The sequence below is a fragment of the Hypomesus nipponensis genome, chromosome 19, assembly GCF_054491055.1.
Source record: "Hypomesus nipponensis isolate SF chromosome 19, ASM5449105v1, whole genome shotgun sequence".
Taxonomy (NCBI): domain Eukaryota; kingdom Metazoa; phylum Chordata; class Actinopteri; order Osmeriformes; family Osmeridae; genus Hypomesus; species Hypomesus nipponensis.
In genome coordinates this window covers 16,245,549-16,265,989 of record NC_140379.1, presented here as the reverse complement: position 1 = coordinate 16,265,989, position 20,441 = coordinate 16,245,549, and the positions used below count along the sequence as shown (strand labels likewise).

General features: G+C 47.4%; 2 protein-coding genes across 5 annotated transcripts in view; both read left to right on the top strand.

Moving 5' to 3' along the window:
- dennd5a (DENN/MADD domain containing 5A) overlaps positions 1-14,734 on the top strand; it is a 29,192-nt gene extending 14,458 nt beyond the window's left edge. For 2 of the 4 annotated variants that reach the window (XM_084682403.1, XM_084682402.1), the window contains 19 exons: positions 1,878-2,065; positions 3,373-3,687; positions 4,754-4,969; positions 5,073-5,307; positions 6,228-6,378; positions 6,637-6,730; positions 7,817-7,948; positions 8,076-8,228; positions 8,342-8,429; positions 8,621-8,705; positions 9,907-10,035; positions 10,585-10,706; positions 10,919-11,064; positions 11,165-11,283; positions 11,524-11,705; positions 11,855-11,937; positions 12,101-12,224; positions 12,331-12,499; positions 13,061-14,734. In XM_084682403.1, the coding sequence (XP_084538529.1) occupies positions 1,878-2,065; positions 3,373-3,687; positions 4,754-4,969; positions 5,073-5,307; positions 6,228-6,378; positions 6,637-6,730; positions 7,817-7,948; positions 8,076-8,228; positions 8,342-8,429; positions 8,621-8,705; positions 9,907-10,035; positions 10,585-10,706; positions 10,919-11,064; positions 11,165-11,283; positions 11,524-11,705; positions 11,855-11,937; positions 12,101-12,224; positions 12,331-12,499; positions 13,061-13,244 (2,915 nt within the window). In that variant the 3' untranslated portion in view covers positions 13,245-14,734. Of the gene's footprint in view, positions 1-1,877; positions 2,066-3,372; positions 3,688-4,753; positions 4,970-5,072; positions 5,308-5,448; positions 5,539-6,227; positions 6,379-6,636; positions 6,731-7,144; positions 7,238-7,816; positions 7,949-8,075; positions 8,229-8,341; positions 8,430-8,620; positions 8,706-9,906; positions 10,036-10,584; positions 10,707-10,918; positions 11,065-11,164; positions 11,284-11,523; positions 11,706-11,854; positions 11,938-12,100; positions 12,225-12,330; positions 12,500-13,060 lie in introns of all 4 variants that reach the window. The other 2 variants (XM_084682400.1, XM_084682401.1) reach the window with 2 other exon arrangements.
- Positions 14,735-15,163: 429 nt separating this feature from the next.
- Positions 15,164-19,599, top strand: sinhcafl (SIN3-HDAC complex associated factor, like). Its single transcript, XM_084682422.1, has 5 exons — positions 15,164-15,297; positions 16,498-16,653; positions 16,893-17,107; positions 17,272-17,422; positions 17,539-19,599. Exons 2-5 carry the CDS (start codon positions 16,526-16,528, stop codon positions 17,720-17,722), a joined length of 678 nt encoding a protein of 225 aa, XP_084538548.1. The 5' UTR covers positions 15,164-15,297; positions 16,498-16,525; the 3' UTR covers positions 17,723-19,599.
- The last annotated feature ends 842 nt before the right edge of the window (positions 19,600-20,441 follow it).

The following is a 20,441-nucleotide window of genomic DNA, read 5'->3' as shown; positions in this document are numbered from 1 at the left end:
CTGATGCTTAAAAAAATACAAAGCTCACGTCATTCCCATCCTGGAGGAGCATGAGAGGGAAGACCCACTGAGGGGTAGATCAGTGCTTTGTGGATGTCACAGACAGAGCCTAGCCTTTGATGAGGGCACAGCACCGCAGGAAGATTGTTTTAGGATTCAGGAGCTGGTGTGGTGGTTGGATTCATTACAGAGACGAGGGAAGGCAAATTGTTTACAAAACGCTAGGGGGCTACAAGGGAGCTCTCTTCAGGTGCAATGCTGTGGTGTTGCTAGGCAACCTTCGCAGATAAGGAGGATGGCCGTGATGCAGGACGACTGTGATTGGTTGGAGGTGACATCATCCTGCTTCTTCTTTTTTTTTTCTCTCTCGCTCTCCCTCTCCTCCCGGCAAGCTCATCACTGCAGAGTGTGTGAGGGGTGTTGTGTAGAATGAAACCAGCTCTGGCAGAGGGACAAGGTGTCATTAGACAAGGCTGTGACACACACACACACACACATACACGTTCCCTAGGATGCTCTACACCAAAAAAGGACAAGAAATGAGCTCCGGCTCCAAAAATAGGAACGTATTTCATAGCGAGGACCTGGTCAATGTCTCTCCCACATACCATACACGAATCCCCTGAACCAAGGCTGTGTTTTCCATCTCTCCGACCCGGATCAATGGACACCAGCCCTGGATGTCTGGCTGCAGCCCATATTGAGCTTTCATTCTGTTAGCAGAGCACTCAGATGGGCTGGGGTGACCTTATTGGTGGTGGAGAGTGGAGGACAAGTGGAAGGCTCCATCATCACTGAGCCTCATTAGATTTCCCCTGCTTGCAGATCTGATGAATGACCCTATTAAACAGGGGCTTTTTCTACCAACCAGATTAGCTCGCTGTTGTTGTCAAGGGCCCGTGATACATGAATCAGTGTGTGTGTGTTTGTCTGTGTGTGTGTGTGTCTGTGTGTGTGTGTGTGTGTGTGTGTGTCTGTGTCTATGTGTGTGTGTGTCACAAGGTGTTACTTTTTACTGAAAGGGCCTGTTGTTATTGTCCAGGGTCAAAGCAGACTGGCTGGATTAGTATTCCTGTCCCCGAGTCCCTAGCCCTCATCCTGGGAGAGGTGGCTGGGAGGGAGGGGAATTGCTTGGGGGGTTCTGGGAGGCCCGGAGAGAGGGGTCGTTCTGGGAGCAGGAGAAGGCCAAGTGAAGGACTAGAGGAGTTGTTTTGACAGTGGAACCAGAGCTGCTGGGGGACGGTGTGATCTGATGGAGCAGGAATGGAGCTCAACGGGTCCTGATGGAAACGCTTGACAGGAAGTGGAACGGTCATCTAACGCATTCAGTGATAATGCTGGAACAGTGGAAGACACGCTATGAGGACTGAATAAGATCACAATCGTTTTTTCTTGTCAGCCATATTTGACTTCCATTCAGATGATAAATGGTCTTCTGGTGTCTAAATGCACGTGTGTGTGTGTGTGTGTGTGAGACAGGTGTGGAAGAACGTTTGTCCATCTCACCTAGAATGGCGGGTCTGTCCGTTCAGGCTTAGACGCATAGACAACAGGCTGATTGGAGAAAGTCTCCATCCACAGAATAACAGCCAGTTCAACACTTAGTGACTGTAGCTCGGAGGCAGGAAGGTCTGAGGGCCGTGAATAGGAGGAAACAAAGATAACATACCGCCAGCAAATGTGTTACTGTTCACACATCACAGACCCTTGACTGTCATCAGAACACAATATAGCATACAGTAGGAGCATATACATATATATACATACATATGAATATGAAAGAATGTCATATAGAATACATGATCAGATTAGGCCAAATGTGATGTGATGACTGGGATGAACACGAGCACATCCTAACCCCCGCCGTCTCCCTCCAGACTACCAGAGGCTGATGACGGTGGCGGAGAGCATCACCGCCCTGATGTTCCCCTTCCAGTGGCAGCATGTGTACGTGCCCATCCTGCCCGCCTCGCTGCTGCACTTCCTGGACGCCCCCGTGCCCTACATGATGGGCCTGCACTCCAACGGCCAGGACGACCGCACCAAGCTGGAGCTGCCGCAGGAGGTAGCAGCCACCCACAGCACTCCCCTCTCCCCGCGCACAACACTGCCCTCTCCCCACCCACAGCACTCCCCTCTCCCCACCCACAGCACTCCCCTCTCCCCACGCACAACACTGCCCTCTCCCCACCCACAGCACTGCCCTCTCCCCGCGCACAACACTGCCCTCTCCCCACGCACACATCGCCTGGTTCTCTTGAGCCGGCCCGTTTTCGCTTCTCTCCCGACGTCGACATATTTCACGTGAAAGACTCACCTGGGGCTGACGCCATCGTAGCGGGTTCCTTCACCCCACCCTTTTAAATGCTGACTGTCAGGAACAATAGCGAGTCGTCGCTAATCTGATTGTTGTGTGGAGAATGCGCAACAGAGGCTTCCCCTCTGGACACCCCTGCCAGTCTAATCTCCTTCATCGCCTGTTTTTTGTGTGACAGCGTGAAATTGCTTAATCTTGACAGAGAATCACAGGGCTTCTCAAACCAGATTACAAACCAGCCCTGGCTCTCCACGGCTTTGTGTATTCCTCATTTTCATCTAGCCTCTTTTATTTTCTCTTTAAAATTCACACAAAAGAGGGGTTGGAGGAGGGGGTGGAAAGGAACTGCTTTAATTATTATAAACTTTAGCGGTCTTGTCATTTGGAAAACGAGTTTCCAAGTTGTTATTCCGTTTTTTGTTGTTGTTGCATAAATTCTGTTGAATAGATAGAATCAGCATTTCCTAAGGTTGTCTTTTCTCCGGGAAACAGCCGTCTATGATCATGTTGTGGCGTGCCCATGCTCTTACTGTTGATCCAAACAAGCAGCTGTACTCCTGTACACATGCGTTGTGCGTAGGTAGGCTTTCCATCCTATAGCTGACGCACGTTGGGAGGGCGGGGGGTCCTCGTGCCAAATGAGCTTCCACACATCTGGAGCAAGTCCAACGTGTAGAGCTTGGATGCAGAGCTAAAAGCCTGAGAATTTGTGAATTGATGACTTTGTCGGTCTCCATTTTGCTCCATTCATGCATTGGCTATTTTGACCTCATAACACACTCACTGAGCCAGGAATGCCAGAAATTAACATTTAACTGTAAATGGTGAGTAGTATATATCAACACCCGATTAGACCCATTTTTTGTTTTTTTTTATTGACTTAGTGCACACTTTGTGCCATACTGCACTGTCACAGTGTGCTCTGCGTGTCCACCTAGTGGACAAATGTGGAAATGCATTTAACCCAACACTCCTACCTGCGCATTTCCCACTCGATTATTCATGTACTGCATAACTCATATCCATTCCTAATCAGATACCTCATGTGATTTCAGGCCAACCTGTGTTTTGTGGACATTGACAACCACTTCATCGAGCTGCCCGAGGACCTGCCTCAGTTCCCCAACAAGCTGGAGTTCATCCAGGAGATCTCCGAGGTCCTCATGAACTTTGGGGTCTCTCCCGAAGGCAGCCTGCGCTGCAGCGAGCTCCCCGCCAAGACCAAAGGCTTCCGCTCCATCGACGTGGTGACCGACAAGCGCAACGGGAACCTGGCGGGTTCGCCCCTCAACTCCTACCTGCTGCGGGAGAACGAGACCATCGCCAGGCTGCAGGCCCTGGTGAAGAGGACGGGCGTCAGTCTGGAGAAGGTAAGGGCAGGACGCTCCCCTACGGGAACACGTCGTTACTCGCCAGAGAGACAGCCGGGGCCGTGAGGAGGAGAAGGAGAAAAAAAAACCCGACAAAGATGTCTCCCACACCACCTGCTGTTGTCTCTTTGGTGTTGTCTCTGTCTGGATCAAAGTGTTCCGTTTGGCGCCCCGACGGGGGAGCTCTGCTCTGTTGCCGTCAGCACTAAAAATTGGCTGGTGTTACGCAACCTAATTGCCATCTGGTCGGAACACGACACAGAGGGCAGCCGGTGATAGATCGTAGCTCTCCCGCAGAATCGCCTCACCTCGCTGATGAATGGATAAACAACGAGGAGCTCCGCCTCCCATCTCATCGAGTCTCTGGGCCGAGGCAGCTTATGGATCGGTGGCGAATATTAGCTTTCCCTGAAGAGGTTGCCCCCATCCAGGTAGCCTGTTTACAACTGGAGGCCATGCCCCTGTCGTGAGGTCCCCGCTGGAGCTGAGGAATGGGGAAAGGGCCGGAGGTGTCACGTTGTTGACGTGAGGACAAGGCACCTGATAAATGGAATGGAGCAAATGTCAACCTCATGACAGGGATTAGGGGACGGTGTGGGTGGCTCTGCGCTCTGTCACAGGCCCCTTAAGAGCTGTTGACTCGGTGACATTTCAACTTGGGAATGTTTTTCCGTATTTTTTGGGGGTCTTGGTCCATAAATCAAGCAACTGTGTCAGACTTCCTTTCCCATGGCCCTATCGGTTCTCTGGTATGCAGTGTTCATACTGAGAAAAGATAACGCGAAGGAGAGCAGGGAATGCGACTTCCTTCATATCATCACCTACCGTGTGTCCTCTGCTCTAAATACCAAGAATATTTGTGTTGATACTCGGAACGTTCTGCTTTATAGAACAGTCATGGCTTCAGTGCAGTATACAAGACAAAAGGTTCCCCCGGAACAATAACACTCACTGCTCTCTCCATCTTTCTATAACCTATTGTCTGTCTGTGTATGTGAATGTGTGTGTGTGTGTTGTGTGTGTGTGTGTGTGTGGTGTGTGTGTGTGTGGTGTGTGTGTCATCCAGCTGGATGTGAAGGATGACTCCAGTGGGAACAAGGACCCGAGGGCCCAGTGTGACGAGGAGGAACTGAGGATGCACCAGCTCAACATCCAGGTGCGGGAGGTCTTCTCCAATCGCTTCACCCAGATGTTCGCCGACTACGAGGTGTTCGTCATCCAGCCCAGCCAGGACAAGGAGTCCTGGTTCACCAACCGTGAGCAGATGCAGAACTTCGACAAGGTGAACATCCTTGAAACGTTTTCATACGGATCTTTGGAGCTCCTTCCTCGACGCACAGTTCAGTTCACCTGGTTTCAACCTTTTCCTTTTTTGTCCTCTCCAGGCCTCCTTCCTGTCCGACCAGCCCGAGCCCTACCTGCCCTTCCTGTCTCGTTTCCTGGAGACCCAGATGTTCGCCTCCTTCATCGACATTAAGATCCTGTGCCACGACGACGAGGACAAGGAGCACACACTGAGGGTGTTTGACGCGCGCGTCGAAAAGATCCGCATGCTGAACGTGCGCACGCCCACCCTGCGCACCTCCATGTACCAGAAGTGCACCGGCGTCGACGAGGCTGGTGAGACGCACACTTTCACTCAGCCAGTGGAAATACAGGGAGGTTTGGAATCAGACTTGATGCCAGGATAGTATGGTGGGCGGGGTCAAATTGTCCTGTTCTCTTTGATTTTTTGACAATTCATGACTGTTCTTGTTTCAGATAAACACCTTAAAAAGCGGTATGAGAAAGTCGATTTGGTCGCTCCCGAACCTCACCCCATTGGTCTAGAGGGCCACAATGACAAAGCTAGTAAATGATTTGCCCTTGTTTCTGTAACTTGGTGGTGGGCTCATGGTATTGCATCGCCACTTTCTTCTTGGGTGGATAACCTGCCGCTAGTTCTCATGCTGGCGACTCAGACAGTGTCTGAGTCGAAGGAGTCCCAACCTTAATGTTTGGGCGGATTCTTCTCTGAACGTTGACACTGTGCCTCGTGGTCATGTCAGTCGGTCTGTGTTTGTGCTCGCCCGGGATAATAAGACTCTGTGTCTGCACTTACCCAGTGTCATGTGTGGTGGTGGGGATTGAGTGACGATTGCTCACAGCATGAAGGTGTGTGGGTGAGGAGCAGGTCGGTCAGAGAAGCCTCGGTACAGCTGCTGTGTGTGTGTGTGTATGTGGGGGGGGGGGGGTGAGGAGCAGGTCGAGGGCTCAGTGCTCGCTGTGTGACTCACGCCAGCTTCTCTCAGTGGAGTGGGTTAACGGTGACATAAGACTCTTTAATATCCCGTGATGATGCTGATAATGGGGCTATCATCTCCCTTTCAAAGTATCTCACCATCATCTGTCTCTCATCTGTCTTCCTTTCTCTGTCTCTGGTTCTCTCTTTCTCCCTCTCTCTTTGTCCTTCCTCCCCTCTCTCTCTCTCTCTCTCTCTCTCTCTCTCTCTCTCTCTCTCTCCCTCCCTCTCTCCCTCTCTCTCCTCTTCCTCCCCCCAGAGAAGGCCATTGAGATGCGTATGATGAAGATCGACCACACGGCCCTCCACCCCCACCTGCTGGACATGAAGATTGGCCAGGGCCGCTACGAGCAGGGCTTCTTCCCCCGGCTGCAGTCTGACGTCCTCTCCACCGGCCCCACCAGCAACAAGTCAGCACCCTCGCTCCCTCCACCAACACAGGAGAACCCACACCAGAAACTAAACATACATTTCTTGCTCTCCTCTCTCTGTAGGAGTAGCGATAAGAGGACAAAATAACGTGTAAAAACCTCGAGCTAGCATTGTGACGGCCTGTGTCACTTGTTTTTTATTGACACTGACTCGTGCATTCGGTGAACCCACACGAGACAAATATGAGGAGCTTTGAACCTCATCTGAAATGAACCAAACACGGTGTTGTGTCGCAGGTGGGCTAAGCGGAGCGCCCCGGCCCAGTGGAGGAGGAAGGACAGACAGAAGCAGCACGCTGAACACCTGTACCTGGACAACGACCAGCGAGAGGTGAGAGGTCACGAGCCCACAGCGGCCCCTGCTGCCCCCAGCAGCCAGCACCGGGGTTCGACTGGCCTCGCACGATTCTCACGGCCTGCTGTTTTGTGTTGTTAGGTTGCGGTTGTCACTTCTATGATTCACCTGTGTTCTTTGCTCTTTTAAGTGGACATTTGATGGCTTTCTTGAGTGGGTTCTGCCTTTGTTGCCTTTGTGCTCTCTCTCTCTCTCTCTCTCTCTCTCTCTCTCTCTCTCTCTCTCTCTCTCTCTCTCTCTCTCTCTCTCTCTTGCTCTCTCTCTCTCTCTCTCTCTCTCTCTCTCTCTCTCCCCTCTGCTGCCTGTCACATCCCTATCTCTCCCATGCACAGTCGGTCTGTTTCTCACCCTCGTCTGTCGCTCTCTCTCTCCCCCCACACACGCTCCCAGCATGTGGAGTGCCTCCAGCTCCTGCTGTTTCTAGACTACTACTGGCTGTCCCAGTCCTTCAAGCCCTGTCTAAAGTCCGTCACTGTCGACGTGGTATGTGTCGGTAGTGGGTGGGGCCTGAGCCTCACACCACGCCCACATGGCCCTCCCCCCATGTGGTCGTCACCGCCGCCCCCCCCCCCCCCAACCCCAACCCTTTTCCTCAACATTTATAGATAGTTAGGATAACTTCACGTGTTGAGGGTGACTAATCAGGGTTAGTCTGAATAGGTGAAGGAAAGCGATGCTTGGGCCCATGGAGGATTTGAAAGCACAGAGAAAAGGCACTGTACATATTCAGTATCAGAGTGAGTCATATTCCCAATGATGTTGTTGTAATGACGTCCATTATCCTCCGGTGGACGGCATGGCTGTTGAACAGTGCCAAACAGATAGGTCTGAATGATTCAACCAACACCCAGCACCTCTCCTCCCTTTAGATTGTAGCAGCTACCCTCTAGACAGCCACTTTAGTCTGGAAGCTTCGGATGGTTGGTGTCCCACTGCCATCTTCCTGTGTGTGTGTGATGACTACTGAGCCGGCCCAACGTACCCCCTCCCCCGTGAAGGTGTGTCCTCTGCTGTCCGTAGCCGTCCACGTCCCCTGACCCTCTCTGCCCTGTGTGCTACCAGAAGTACATCCAGGAGGCCAGGAACCTGGGCACCACCATCAGGCAGCCCAAGCTGTCCAACCTCTCCCCCTCGGTCATCGCCCAGACCAACTGGAAGTTTGTGGAAGGCCTGCTGAAGGAGTGCCGGAACAAGGTGCTGTAGACGGAGCAGCAGACGCGATGGCGTGGGGGAAGAGGAATTCAAAGCTCCAGAAGATGGATATAGTCCACGTCGAACCCGATATCTGAACGCGCGCGCGCGTGTGTGTGTGTGTGTGCAGACCAAGCGGATGCTGGTGGAGAAGATGGGCCGGGAGGCGGTGGAGCTGGGCCACGGCGAGGTGAGCATCACCGGCGTGGAGGAGAACACCCTCATCGCCAGCCTCTGTGACCTGCTGGAGAGGATCTGGAGCCACGGGCTGCAGGTCAAACAGGTCGGTACGCACACACACACCGCACACGCACACACACACAAGTACGCACACGCACACCGTCGCACGTCACAATCCAAACGTGCACATCCATACCTGTTTGTCTCTGCTCTCAGGGTAAATCCGCCCTGTGGTCCCACCTGCTCCACTACCAGGAGAGCAAGGAGAAGAAGGAAGTCACGCCCGGGTGTCTGGGTCCCCCAGGTGAGCCCGCACCTCCGTCCACCCTCACGCCTGAAGGGCCCACACGTTCGACCAGCCCCCCTCGCTCTCACTCCTCTGGCCCCATCTCTTCACATTTGGTCTATTTAGTCGTCGGTGGCCGCCTACGCCACTGTCAAAGTGCAGTTTCCCCCACAAGGATCAGTCAAGTTGCACCCCTGCTCTCTCCACAGGTCTCATCCACAACACGGAGAGACGTAAATCGGACGCCGGCTCGGCCATGCCGCCCCTCAAAGTCTCCCTGATCCAGGATATGAGGTGAGGCTCCTCGCCGAGCCAGTGACAGCGGCTGATTCTATAGAGCTTCACTAAAGCAGTATGGGGGGGGGATGATGGATTTGCGAGAAGTCGCCGTCATGGTTTTACTGACATCTTGTGGTGGAGCGCTGGAAAATTGCCAAACAGTTATCGTTTTATCAATATGTTTGAGGGGAAATCTATAAGGACAGAAACTTGACCACGGAGTGGATTTTGTCATTATAAGTAGTAACCGTGCATGCATTCACACGCCTCGTCCTTTTGACTTGAAGGCTAAACGCAGACCTTAGCGTGTTTGTCTGAGTCTGTGCTCTTGCTTGCGCGTGTACAGAGCAGACAGCTCTGTCATGTGTGCGTGCCGCACCTCCGACAGCCAATGGTGCGGGCCGGTTTAAAAGGTCGTTCCCGGGGCGCTGTGAGGGAGGCGGGGTCTGGAGCTGTGCGACGGCACGTTACTTCCAGCCTGATTACCAGACCCCCCACCCCCCCCGCCGTCTGGCCCCCCGGGGGGCAGGGAGGGGAGGGGGAGGATCACGAGGAGGCAGAGTACACTGGACTGGAATGTCTGCTCACGCACACGTTTCGCGCCACACACAACAGCACGAGGCTCCTTTTTCCCTGCACAATCACACTGACGCGCAGCAGGAGCAGAGACGTCGCTGCCACGAAACGTACATCATTGAGAGGCTGCCTAACAGTCTGGACGGATATACGTCGGTTTCATTTCCATGCTGTATCATACCAGGCTATACAATGCTAGGCTGCCGATCGCATAGGTGTGTTAAGTGCAGCTTGTCATGGACGAGTCACCTACATGACCCATCTGCCGTTTCCTGTGTTGATATTTTGCACTGTTGCCATGGGGAGAATGTGTGGAGGGAAAGTGGGTTAATGTGCGTGAGTGAGGGGGCTGTGAGGGGGGATGGGCGAGACAGGTTGGGGAGCACTTAGCGAGTGCTCCCTGGCAGAGGTGGAGTGGAAGGGAATGTGTCTGGATGCGGGAGGCACGACCATGGCCGCAGGCTCTGACAGGAGACTGGCCCAGACACCAGGGAGTCTGGGTCGGGTAGGGCAACCCCCCTCCCCTCACCCCTCCCCCCAGTCCTCCCCCCAGTCCTCCATCCTGCTCTGGAATCCAGGCTGAGCTGCCTGCGTGCTATGCTCGGGTCGCCTGACGGTGACTTTGCTTTCACCTGCGCAGGCACATCCAGAACATCGGGGAGATCAAGACGGACGTGGGCAAGGCCAGGGCGTGGGTGCGTCTCTCCATGGAGAAGAAGCTGCTCTCCAGGCACCTCAAGCAGCTGCTGTCCGACCACGAGCTGACCAAGTGAGCGCAACCTGGGAACCACCAAGGCAACACCCACGTACACGCTAAACAAGCGCTGCTGCTGTCAGCATCCGCTGCCTTGGCATTTCCATTGGAAAAATGCCAACCAATGGAAGGTTGCATTCATAACCAAGCCATTAGACTCCATCCAAAGATGAGAAATTAGACTCCATTCAAAGCTGACCAAATGTTACCCTGGATTGTTACATATCATGGATTAAATTAACCTCATGTCTGAGAACTAAGCATGAATAATATATGAGTCCCCTTTGAAATATCAAAACCTCCCGGTACAATTCACAATGAAACATTTACAGATGTCTTCATTATTGATGAGGTTTGCTTGGGAAACTGGGTCATGCTGAGGGTGTTCCTCATTTCTGTGATGACCTCTCCATCTCTGTTCTGCTTTTGTTTACTAACAAAACCACCCATTCATCAGTGCCTTTTTTCGGCCTGCACTGACACATATGCTTGCGGACGACATGTTTGACAGGAAGTCATCAATGTGATCGTTTGTTTGGTTGATTCGAATTGTTTTGTTTGCAGGAAACTCTACAAGCGTTATGCTTTTCTGCGCTGCGATGATGAGAAGGAGCAGTTCCTCTACCACCTCCTGTCCTTCAATGCTGTGGACTACTTCTGCTTCACTAATGTCTTCACCACCATCAGTGAGTGGCAGCCATGTCTTAACGTAGGACCGCTTCGTGTTATGGAACCGTCAACTGTTCCAACTCTCCCCAAACCACTTTTCTTTGCAGAATACAGGCTGCTTATGACTTATTTAACTGTTTAGCTATTACTAACTTGACTATCTCACTGTCAGGCCCAGCCCATAGCTTTAGAGTCAACTGGAAGTGACTTGAGAATGTCTTTCCTACAGTGATCCCCTATCACGTGCTGGTGATCCCCAGCAAGAAGCTAGGGGGGTCCATGTTCACAGCTAACCCCTGGGTGTGTGTGTCGGGGGAGCTGGCTGAGACTGGGGTGCTCCAGGTCCCAAAGAGCACACTGGAGATCACCTTTGAGGTGGGTCCTCGCATCTGTTTGAGTATATGCGGGGTGCCTTTGCAATATTGGTGCCTAATCATCCCACTGACTGGATATGGTTTCCTCTCCCTTCCCACAGTGCCAGAATCTGGGCAAGCTGACTACAGTTCAGATGGGCCATGATAACTCAGGGCTGTACGCCAAGTGGCTAGTAGAGTGTGTCATGGTCCGAAATGAGATCACTGGCCATGCTTACAAGTAAGTGCTCGATCTGGTAGCCACTGCAGAACTGGCGTGGATGAATACCTTAAACAGGCACCTGGATAACATAGTTGCTGTGAGATGATTGAGATTGTAGCAATGGATAACTGTGTTTGTGTGCATGCGTGGCTATGGTGTGTGTTTGTGTATGGTATGTGTGTGCGTATGTTATGTGTTGGTGGGTGTGTGTGTATGGTATGCGTGTGTGTGTGCGTGCATGCATGCTTATTTGGGCAGATTCCCCTGTGGCCGGTGGCTGGGTAAGGGGGTGGACGATGGCAGTTTGGAGAGGATCCTAGTAGGAGAGCTGATCACCCCCAGCACAGAGAACGACGAGCGCATGTGTCGCACCCCCCCCATGCAGCAGTCCCCCGGCATGATAAGGAGGTTTGTCACCATCTCACCAAACAGCAAACCAAGTGAGTAACCCAACTTATACGCCGCACAACATCAGAAGGGACGTAGTCTGTCTAACGTGGTTCAGTCGAATATGGCAGTTCTGGATGGATTTAGAATGTTCTAGAAAGACTTGTGACCGATGTTGTCTGTGTCTTTCTTTACCATGCAGAGTTGAACACAGGTCAAATACAGGAGGGGGTAGGCGAGGCCATCAATGGGATTGTGAAGCACTTCCACAAGCCAGAGAAGGAGGTGAGACAGACCCAGTAGAATTGCCCAGACCAGACAGACTCCAGCTTGTGGTTCTATTATTCATCACGTCGTAGCTGTGAGACGTTGGTCTGCCCTGCATTGCAAAGGCACTGTATGTTCATACAGTGTTATTTACGTGTGTCTACGTTTCCCCACTGTGCAGAGGGGAAGTCTGACTCTCCTACTATGTGGGGAGTATGGCCTGGTCTGGGCTTTGGAGCAGGTGTTTCAGCATGGCTTCAAGTCACCACGCCTCTTCAAGAACGTCTTCATTTGGGACTTCTTAGGTAGATTCTCTAATACATACGTTTATGTATGCATAATCCTACATGCTAACATTCCCGGTCAAAGCACTCATTTGTATATTTCTGTAATTGGTTTCTTCTTTCACAGAGAAATCCCAAGGGTACTTTGAGAGTGCAGAGCAGCGGGAGGTGACTCCAGATGAGAACTGGCAGACCCGAGTTCGTCATTTCTGTCGCTTTATGCGTGCCATCAACAGTACGTCCAGAAACATAGGCAAAGATGGAAAGTTCCAGATGCTTGTCTGCCTGGGTGCCAGGTGAGCTGTGCTCTGCAGTCCCGGTGGATCAACAATGGTTGTGCTTTGTTCATATCTGACATATAGGTATATATGCTATCCACAAGCTAGGAAAGAGTTACCATCATATAAAAAGGTTGATAGACCCAAAACAAATTCAAAAGAAATATACTTTATCTGCTTTTAGGTATTTCTTTTTTTTCATGTTTCTTCTGTTTATGAAAGTGGAAACGGTGTGGGTTATCCCTTCCTGTCCTGATAACTGCCCCTCCCTCCACCTCCTGTTATTCTCTCACATACCGTGGGTGTGTGTGTGGGTGCGTCTCCAGCTTTCTTTCTATATCCTTTGTGGAAGAGCAGGATTTATACTGATAATACACCTGCAGGTGACTTCAATGAAATGCCCTCTCCCTTAAATCATGAAAGGATGTGCAACAGGCAAGACAGGACATGCCCTTGGTAACACAAGAGATCCTCACGACAAAGCCTGAGCCCTTCCAATCCTCTCTTCAACAGGCGTGACTCACCCCGAAAGGCCCACCTTGTCCGTGTGACTAACTGCATCTTTCTGTCTCTTCTTAGGGACCATTTACTGCACCACTGGATCGCGCTGCTTGCCGACTGTCCAATCACAGCCCAGATGTATGAGGACACTGCTCTGATTAAAGACCACTCATTGGTGAATTCTCTGATCAGAGTGCTGCAGACTTTACAAGAGTTCAACATCACCTTGGAGGCTTCGCTTGTCAAAGGCGTTGGTGTCTAGGCCTCTCGTCATCTGGACCTGACCCAGGACACTGTTGGGGACCACTAAGAGTTTATTTAACCTTTTTTTTATGTGCAAAGAGACTTGAACAAAGGAGATTTCTGGCTTATATTAAAGCTACTGTTACATTTATCATATATGAAGTGCAATGAGCCTTTCAAAATGTGTTATTTTTTATCCTCAACAATGTTGCTGTTTGATGTTAAAAGTATGTTTTCTATTATGATCCATGATTTCCACATTGTTGAAGATAATAACCCGCCTGTGCTAAGCTGTTATATTGAAAGCTAAATATTTTCATTGTTTTTGTGAACTGCAGACAATGGCTATATTTAAAATGGAAAACAAGGAACAAAAACTGTTAATATATTTTCGACGAAGAACAGTATTATTTTGATATGTCTGTCAAGTTGCTTGCTCTGTTGTCAATATAATTCCACTGTCATAATGCAGAGCTTGAAGCAAATGAGTAGAAGTATGCTTTATAAGTATATATAAAATGACAAGAGAGATTTGTTCTGCTGTGTGAACAACTGATTCACCTACATCGACACAACAGTGTTCAATGTTAGGTCATTCCTCGGGATGTACAGTAGTATGCAAATCTTTTCTATGGATTAACAAGGCCTGGGATGGTCCTCGCAAGAAGACAATGTAACTGATATGCTTGTGATGCACAATTGTTTTCAATTTGAGGAGCAAAAGGCCTTTGGTATTGTTTCACATGTGACTCTCAAGCAGTTATCTTAGCCATTGTTTGGTGAAAAGTGACTCATAGCCTTGATGTAAATAACTCTAAACTAGTGGAACTTTGTCGACTCCAAATAACTCATTCCCCACTTCTTGTTCAGCTTGGTCCTGCGCTGTGTATTTCCGGCAGGTTAACATCTTCACTTTACAGTACAGTAGGTTGCATTTCATCAGTCCATCAGCAGTTGAAACTATGACACCCCCCTTACAGACTTTGTCTTAGAACAGATATTGGATTTGATTCTTTGGCAACACAGAATGTGGACTGGGAATGTTTTGATCATTGCAGCCGAGGTCAGCGGGGCCAAAGCGCGGTACGTTTGGCTGCTAAATGAAGCCACATACATTATAGAGAAGCAAACCCCCCTGACCCTCTGAACTGTTGGTATTTCTGCTATGCAATATCAATCCACTTCACACAAAAAAAGGAGAAGCTGGAAGACTAGATTCGAATTATACAACCTTCTCCATATATATGACTGTGCAGCATATGATCAGTGCAAACAGTGCAGTGTGTCATTAGATGTGAAGGATGTCTTTCCTGTGTGCCAACAATGTCTGGATTGATTGTGTTGTACTAGTTCATGTAAGACCCACATGAGCATCTTGGGAGATATATATTTTTGTTTTTCAATACTGTAATTGTACATTTATTGACATAGCCATGTAATGTAGTGTTTACTAAGTGAGCAACTGTGTACAGTGTAAAAAAATTTAAAGAATAAAATTACAGAAATGAATTTAACTTGTGTATTACTTTTGTAGTTAGTGCTATTTATTTTCTATGGAGTTACAATTTACTAACGGGTAGGAAGAACCAAGACTTGCATACACAATCATGCATCTCAAAACTGAAATAAATACCTAATGTGAGCCACTAATAATTTATTACAAGTTCCCAAACAACATTTAGTACAGATGACACTGTAGTAACAGCAGCTGGTTCAAAATGTAAACAAACTCATTCGCGCCATTTTAAAGCTTTTTTTTTTCTGATTCTCATTGACTAAAAGGTTTCTGGGATGTCGAGTCATGAGATGAGGTATATACAATGGTCAAGCGCCACAGTCTGCACTACACCTCCCAGCATGCAGCATTATTAAATACCATGCACAGAGAGCGTCCATTGGTTGAATCTTCGTTTAAACGAGAACGCTACACTCCTTATATGGCGTTTCAACGATTAAACGTCTCCTTTCCATGTTTTTTATGCTAATGATCCCAGCTGTATGCACTATGCAGTAGTAGTAAGGCATGCGCAGTCTGTGAAAAGAATACGGCGAAGATTCAAAGTTTTTGTTCGGTAAGTCCTTTTGTAATTCCTTGCAGCTTTACATGTAGTTACTTCTAACTGTAAAATGGCTATGATGTTGAAATTTAAGCATGTCTCATTTCAAATGTGATCTGGCGCACTATGTTGCTGTGTTCAAGTCAGACGTCCTATGCATTCAACAATGGGAGAGCGTGGACGTGTGGAGCGTGGCGTGGTAGCTAGCACTCATGCTAGCTAGCTAACAACAAAAAGGCATATTGCTATTTGGCGCTCTTAGTGGGCGAAAGTTTGAATTTAAAAGCGGGGAGTGATGTATCTTGTTATAAATATCCCCCCTATTTATTTCATCATTGTGCCACTTTCAATTATTCAAATGTAGAAAATGACTAATGTCTTACATTTTATGAGTAGCCCCGGTAGCTTTTTGTTTCTTCACTTCAGATTGCGCTAGCCACTTCCCCGCTTTTTGTTTCGGATTCCCGCACTGGCGTCAGAAGAAACCCAACTTCGATTGTAGCATTTCAATTTAAACCTGAAATAAATGCTCGACGCAATGTATTACCAGTTTTACAATCGGTTTGATAAACTAATTGCAACTCGACGCGTTGTTTTATCATCCTTGGTAATCAACGGACCAAGTTCAAGATAGAGCTGCCGCTAGTACTAGCTTCTGACGATGGCGTCATGGGTTGCCAGATGAGACGCTACGCTACCTATCTTAAGTTTGAAAACAGGGTTCTGTTGATCTGCAACCGCTAATTAAACCCTGGGTGTGAATGGTGCTGGCTGTTTTATTAAAGTGTGAAATAAGCCTTGCTAGTTCTGCTTCAGTTATCTTTTGCGCTATTTGGCGAGCTGCATTCAAAATGTGCATTCTCGGGTAGGCTAGGGTACTAGCTACAGTAGACGGTCTAGGAACACAGGTCCAGGAAACTAAAAAGTGGTTAAAATCACAACGTTACATTTACTATTATAAGTACTTTGTACGTTTCATATGTTTTAATTACTCGGGTGACAATTTGAAGTACAAATGTGTACTTGTTCACTTTCGTATTCGCATTCAAATGTTACTGCCCTTTAGTAGAAATGTTTTGAGCGCAGGAGGTGACCGCCCCCTTTCCACCCGTCGAAAACATTCGATACGCAGGTTGCAAGTGTATTGTATCAATGTACTGCGTAATTAACGTCTATATTTCTAATCGTTGTCATTACTCGTCACATTATCTACAGGTTTAACTCTTGATAACTACATGCGAACATGTTTGGTTTCCACAAGTCGAAGATCTACCGCAGTCATGATGGATGCTGCATCTGCAAGACCAAGTCGTCCAGTTCTCGTTTCACAGACAGCAGTCGATATGAAGAAACTTTCAGACTATGTTTTGGGTGAGTTTTTGGCGTCGGGTTTTCATTGGTGTGCCGAATGTCTCCTCTAATTTGTACTATCCATCACAATGTTTACCATGCTGGGATGTTTTTCAGCAGTAGCCTTACACCTGTTTCCTCCAATGCAGTGGAAATGGAGAGAGGAAAAAGGCTTCAACATGAATTTGGAACATGTGCACGTTGAGCCATGTGACATTTGTTTGGTATCCTAATAGATTCATGAACTGTTGTTAATGTAGGTTGTCAGAGGACCGTGTGGGGGATATCTGCAATGCATGTGTCTTGCTGGTGAAGAGATGGAAAAAACTGCCAAATGGTTCTAAAAAGAACTGGAACCATGTTGTGGATGCAAGGGCTGGGCCTGGTTTCAAGCTGACCAAACCTAAGAAAATTAAGAACAGTGATGGGAAGAGAAAAAGCAAACTGAAGAAGCTTCACAAGTTCAAGCGTCAAAGTTAGTCATTTTACTATGTTATTTCGAAAAATCTAAACTAAAAGACACATCAAGACACAAATCCTCACTTAAATTACATTTAGCTACACATGATGATATTGTTAACATTTATGTTGACTGCAGAATATTTCTGAAAGCATACCAATAAAACTGTTTGTGTTTAGACTCTGATGCTCACAGCACCACCTCCAGCCTGTCTCCATCCCAGTCCCCGAGCTACAGTAACCAGTCTGATGACTGCTCAGATATTGAATCAAAACAGAGACGCTCTGCTCCCTCTGCCTTCTCCTTCCTGGACCGCTCTTACTGGAAAAGGTATGTGTCCGGTTCCTATCAGCATTGTGTAATGTGGGAGAAAGGAGGGAAATGTTGAACAAACTACAGCTGATTAGTATGCATGTGACTGAAATTCTGGTGGTTGTTCCTTGCAGACAGAAGGTGTGTTGTGGTATTGTCTACAAGGGCCGGTTCGGCGAGGTGATCATCGACCCACGTCTCTTCAAGCCCTGCTGCAGCTCCAAGAAACAGGAGACTCTGGTGCCCACACAAATCGACAGCCATCTTCCCAGCACCCTCCCTTCTCCTCTCCCAGAGGAGATGAAAGAGGCCTGGTAATAGTTTTTAGCGCCCCCTAGGGGTGTCAATGGCACCCACCTGGTTTTGTCTCCAGTGGCAGACTTCTCTCCCAAACCCGTTCCCTCATTAGCACACTGTGTATTTAGACAGCTAAAGGATTTCTTTCTTTTTTTCTTCCTTTTTGATATGGGTATTTTCTTATTTTGTATAGGATTAATTTTCTTATCTTTTTTTAAGAAAACAAAAAAAAGAACAAAAATATTGTTTTTTATATGGGCATTAGTGTACTATTTATAGGATAAGAAAGCAGAATTCTATTTGGCCTTTAAAGGCAAACTATCCAGGTCTTATGAATTTGCAACGTTTAAAACTTATTTTGTCAACTTTACCAGCATTTGTATATACTAAGTTCCTTATGCTAGCATATCAAGACTTATATTTTTTTTATTATGTTACAGCTGTCTGTGTAAATGTTCATGTGCCGATATGCAAGTCTACCAGCTATAATTCTAAAAACCTGCCTGATCGCATTGTGACCAGATTGCTGCAATGTTTGTGTGGTACTTTTTTGCTGATGCACACAATATATTTGTAACATCTGAATGTGTTACAGGCTGAGTGATAAGGGTTGCCAGTGCATTTAACCTGATCAATTGCCCTTTACATGGGCTTTTAAGTTTGTGTATATGTGCATGCATAGTCTCACTCTCCGGTTTCCACACATGAATGGTTTTGCAAGCACTGAGTAGGACTGTAATGAAAACACTCTGGATTAATGCTTTCCAGCTTTTAATGCAATTAAATCACAAAAGAGTTGGACCATGCATGCAGAACTCATCTATGTACTGGACTAATAAGTAACTATTTATTTTGTTTTGTATAGTCTTCCATGAAATGAAAATGCACATTGTATAGCAATATGTTTACAATGGTTTTGTATATACACACACACACGTGTTAATCCAATCGGGACATTTAAATTGCAAGATTAACAAACCTTTTTAAACCACTACTTGCATGTACATATTCAGAAATGTTGACTATTTCATCTCGATACAAAGGCAGCAGTCTTTGTTTAGTCTAGGTATTTGAATGAAAGTTGAATTCAAGAGCAATATTAACACAATGTTTTTCATCTATTGTCAGCATCATTGCCTCTGTTATTCAACATGTATTTGTGATTTTTTTTTTTTAATATTAGTTTTGTCAGAAATGAGTCAAAGCTGAGACTATGCAGGCATTTTGAATGTGTGAAGTGGCCTAGCTTGAGGGGCATTGTTTTGTCACCTGCCCTGTTTGTCTGGTCCTGATTTAACCAAATTGGCTTTTCAGCTTTTTGTATTTAGCATTAGTAAACGCCCTGTAGATAATTCTTGATTACATCAATTTGCTGTAAAGTGTATGGTTTCTTTTTGAATATAAGTGTCACACATGTTACACTGTTGTGCGTTATCTGGACCAAACCTAAACAATATCACTGTGGTGACCATTTGTTTTATCAATGCTGTAAAACTGGTTGTTTGCAGAGCATTTACTTTGTGACAGGGTTGTTGAAAATATTATATTATCAAATAATGTCAAAGAAATGCTGCTTCCCTTTATCAAGATGGAAATTAAACCGTTTTTTTGTACATATGGAAATGCCAATTATTTTGTGCAAGGTACATGTAGGATATCAGGTGTGCCTTATAAGAATTGTCCTTTTTCATTATGAATTGCAATCTGTCATGTAATTTATATTTATTTATTTCAACGCATATTGTAGAACTCATGCTGTTAAATTAACCTTTAGGGCCGTCAAGTCATTTACATGTTGTGCACTTCAATTTCAGTTTGATTTTCTATGACGTTATTTTGTATACTGTCTCAATAAATTAATAAAGGATATCTTGTGTGATTGCACATTTGTACCGCCAGATGGTGCGCGTAGTTTGTTGATAAATCAACTAGGCCACTTATGGAAGAGCCCCTGGTTTTGAAAAGTCTTGTTGCTGGCGTCAAAGAGAGTGAGTTGCTAAGTTAGTGGTACAAGCCCAAAATAGTTAAGTTTCAGTTCTCGCTTGGCGTTGTGTGACGGACAAGCACGGACATCTGATAAATACAAACCCACTTGACGAGCTGCCTTTCAAAGTCGTTTATTACAGTCACAGGGTAGCCTATGATTTGATCAACGGTAAAAGTGGCAGATAAGTAGGCCTAATATAAAAGTTTAGTAGGCTTGGATGGCAGGATCTTTGATTTATATGACCTACGTACTTCGATACATTCTGGTGCGCCTAGCGTGCGCTTGGAGTTTCACAAACGAGTTTTACACAACAGACGGATTTCAAAAGGATGGCACTTTGATCACCGACAAAGACTAAACAAGTCTGGAGCAGTCAAGTGTGAAATACAATGGGATAATTTACGACCACCATTATTTCGAGGCCTGGGCATTCAGGGTTGTCCGCTTTATAAACCCAGGGAGAGGAAGAGAAAGAGCACACTTTCTGGGACGTTAGATACCATGAAGATGCAGCCTACACGAGTTAATCTTTCTTCCCAAGCGCGTTTGCATGTACACCAAACCAGAAGGCAAAATTGAAGATCTACCTAACGTCGTATAATTCAAACTGCGACGGAATAAATCAGTGCGCTTTCTCTCTCTCCTTCTCTCTCTTCTTCACACACACACACACACACACACACACACTCGCTCGCTCTCTCTCTCTCTCTCTCTTTCTCGCTCTCTCTCTCTCTCTCTCTCTCTCTCTCTCTC

What these genes read in the sequence shown, in the direction of transcription:
- sinhcafl (XM_084682422.1), top strand. Translation starts at nt 16,526, where the DNA reads ATGTTTGGTTTCCACAAGTCGAAGATCTACCGCAGTCATGATGGATGC. An exon ending in ACTTTCAGACTATGTTTTGG is followed by an intron (nt 16,654 to 16,892) that starts GTGAGTTTTTGG and finishes TTGTTAATGTAG; the next exon opens with GTTGTCAGAGGACCGTGTGG. An exon ending in GACCGCTCTTACTGGAAAAG is followed by an intron (nt 17,423 to 17,538) that starts GTATGTGTCCGG and finishes TGTTCCTTGCAG; the next exon opens with ACAGAAGGTGTGTTGTGGTA.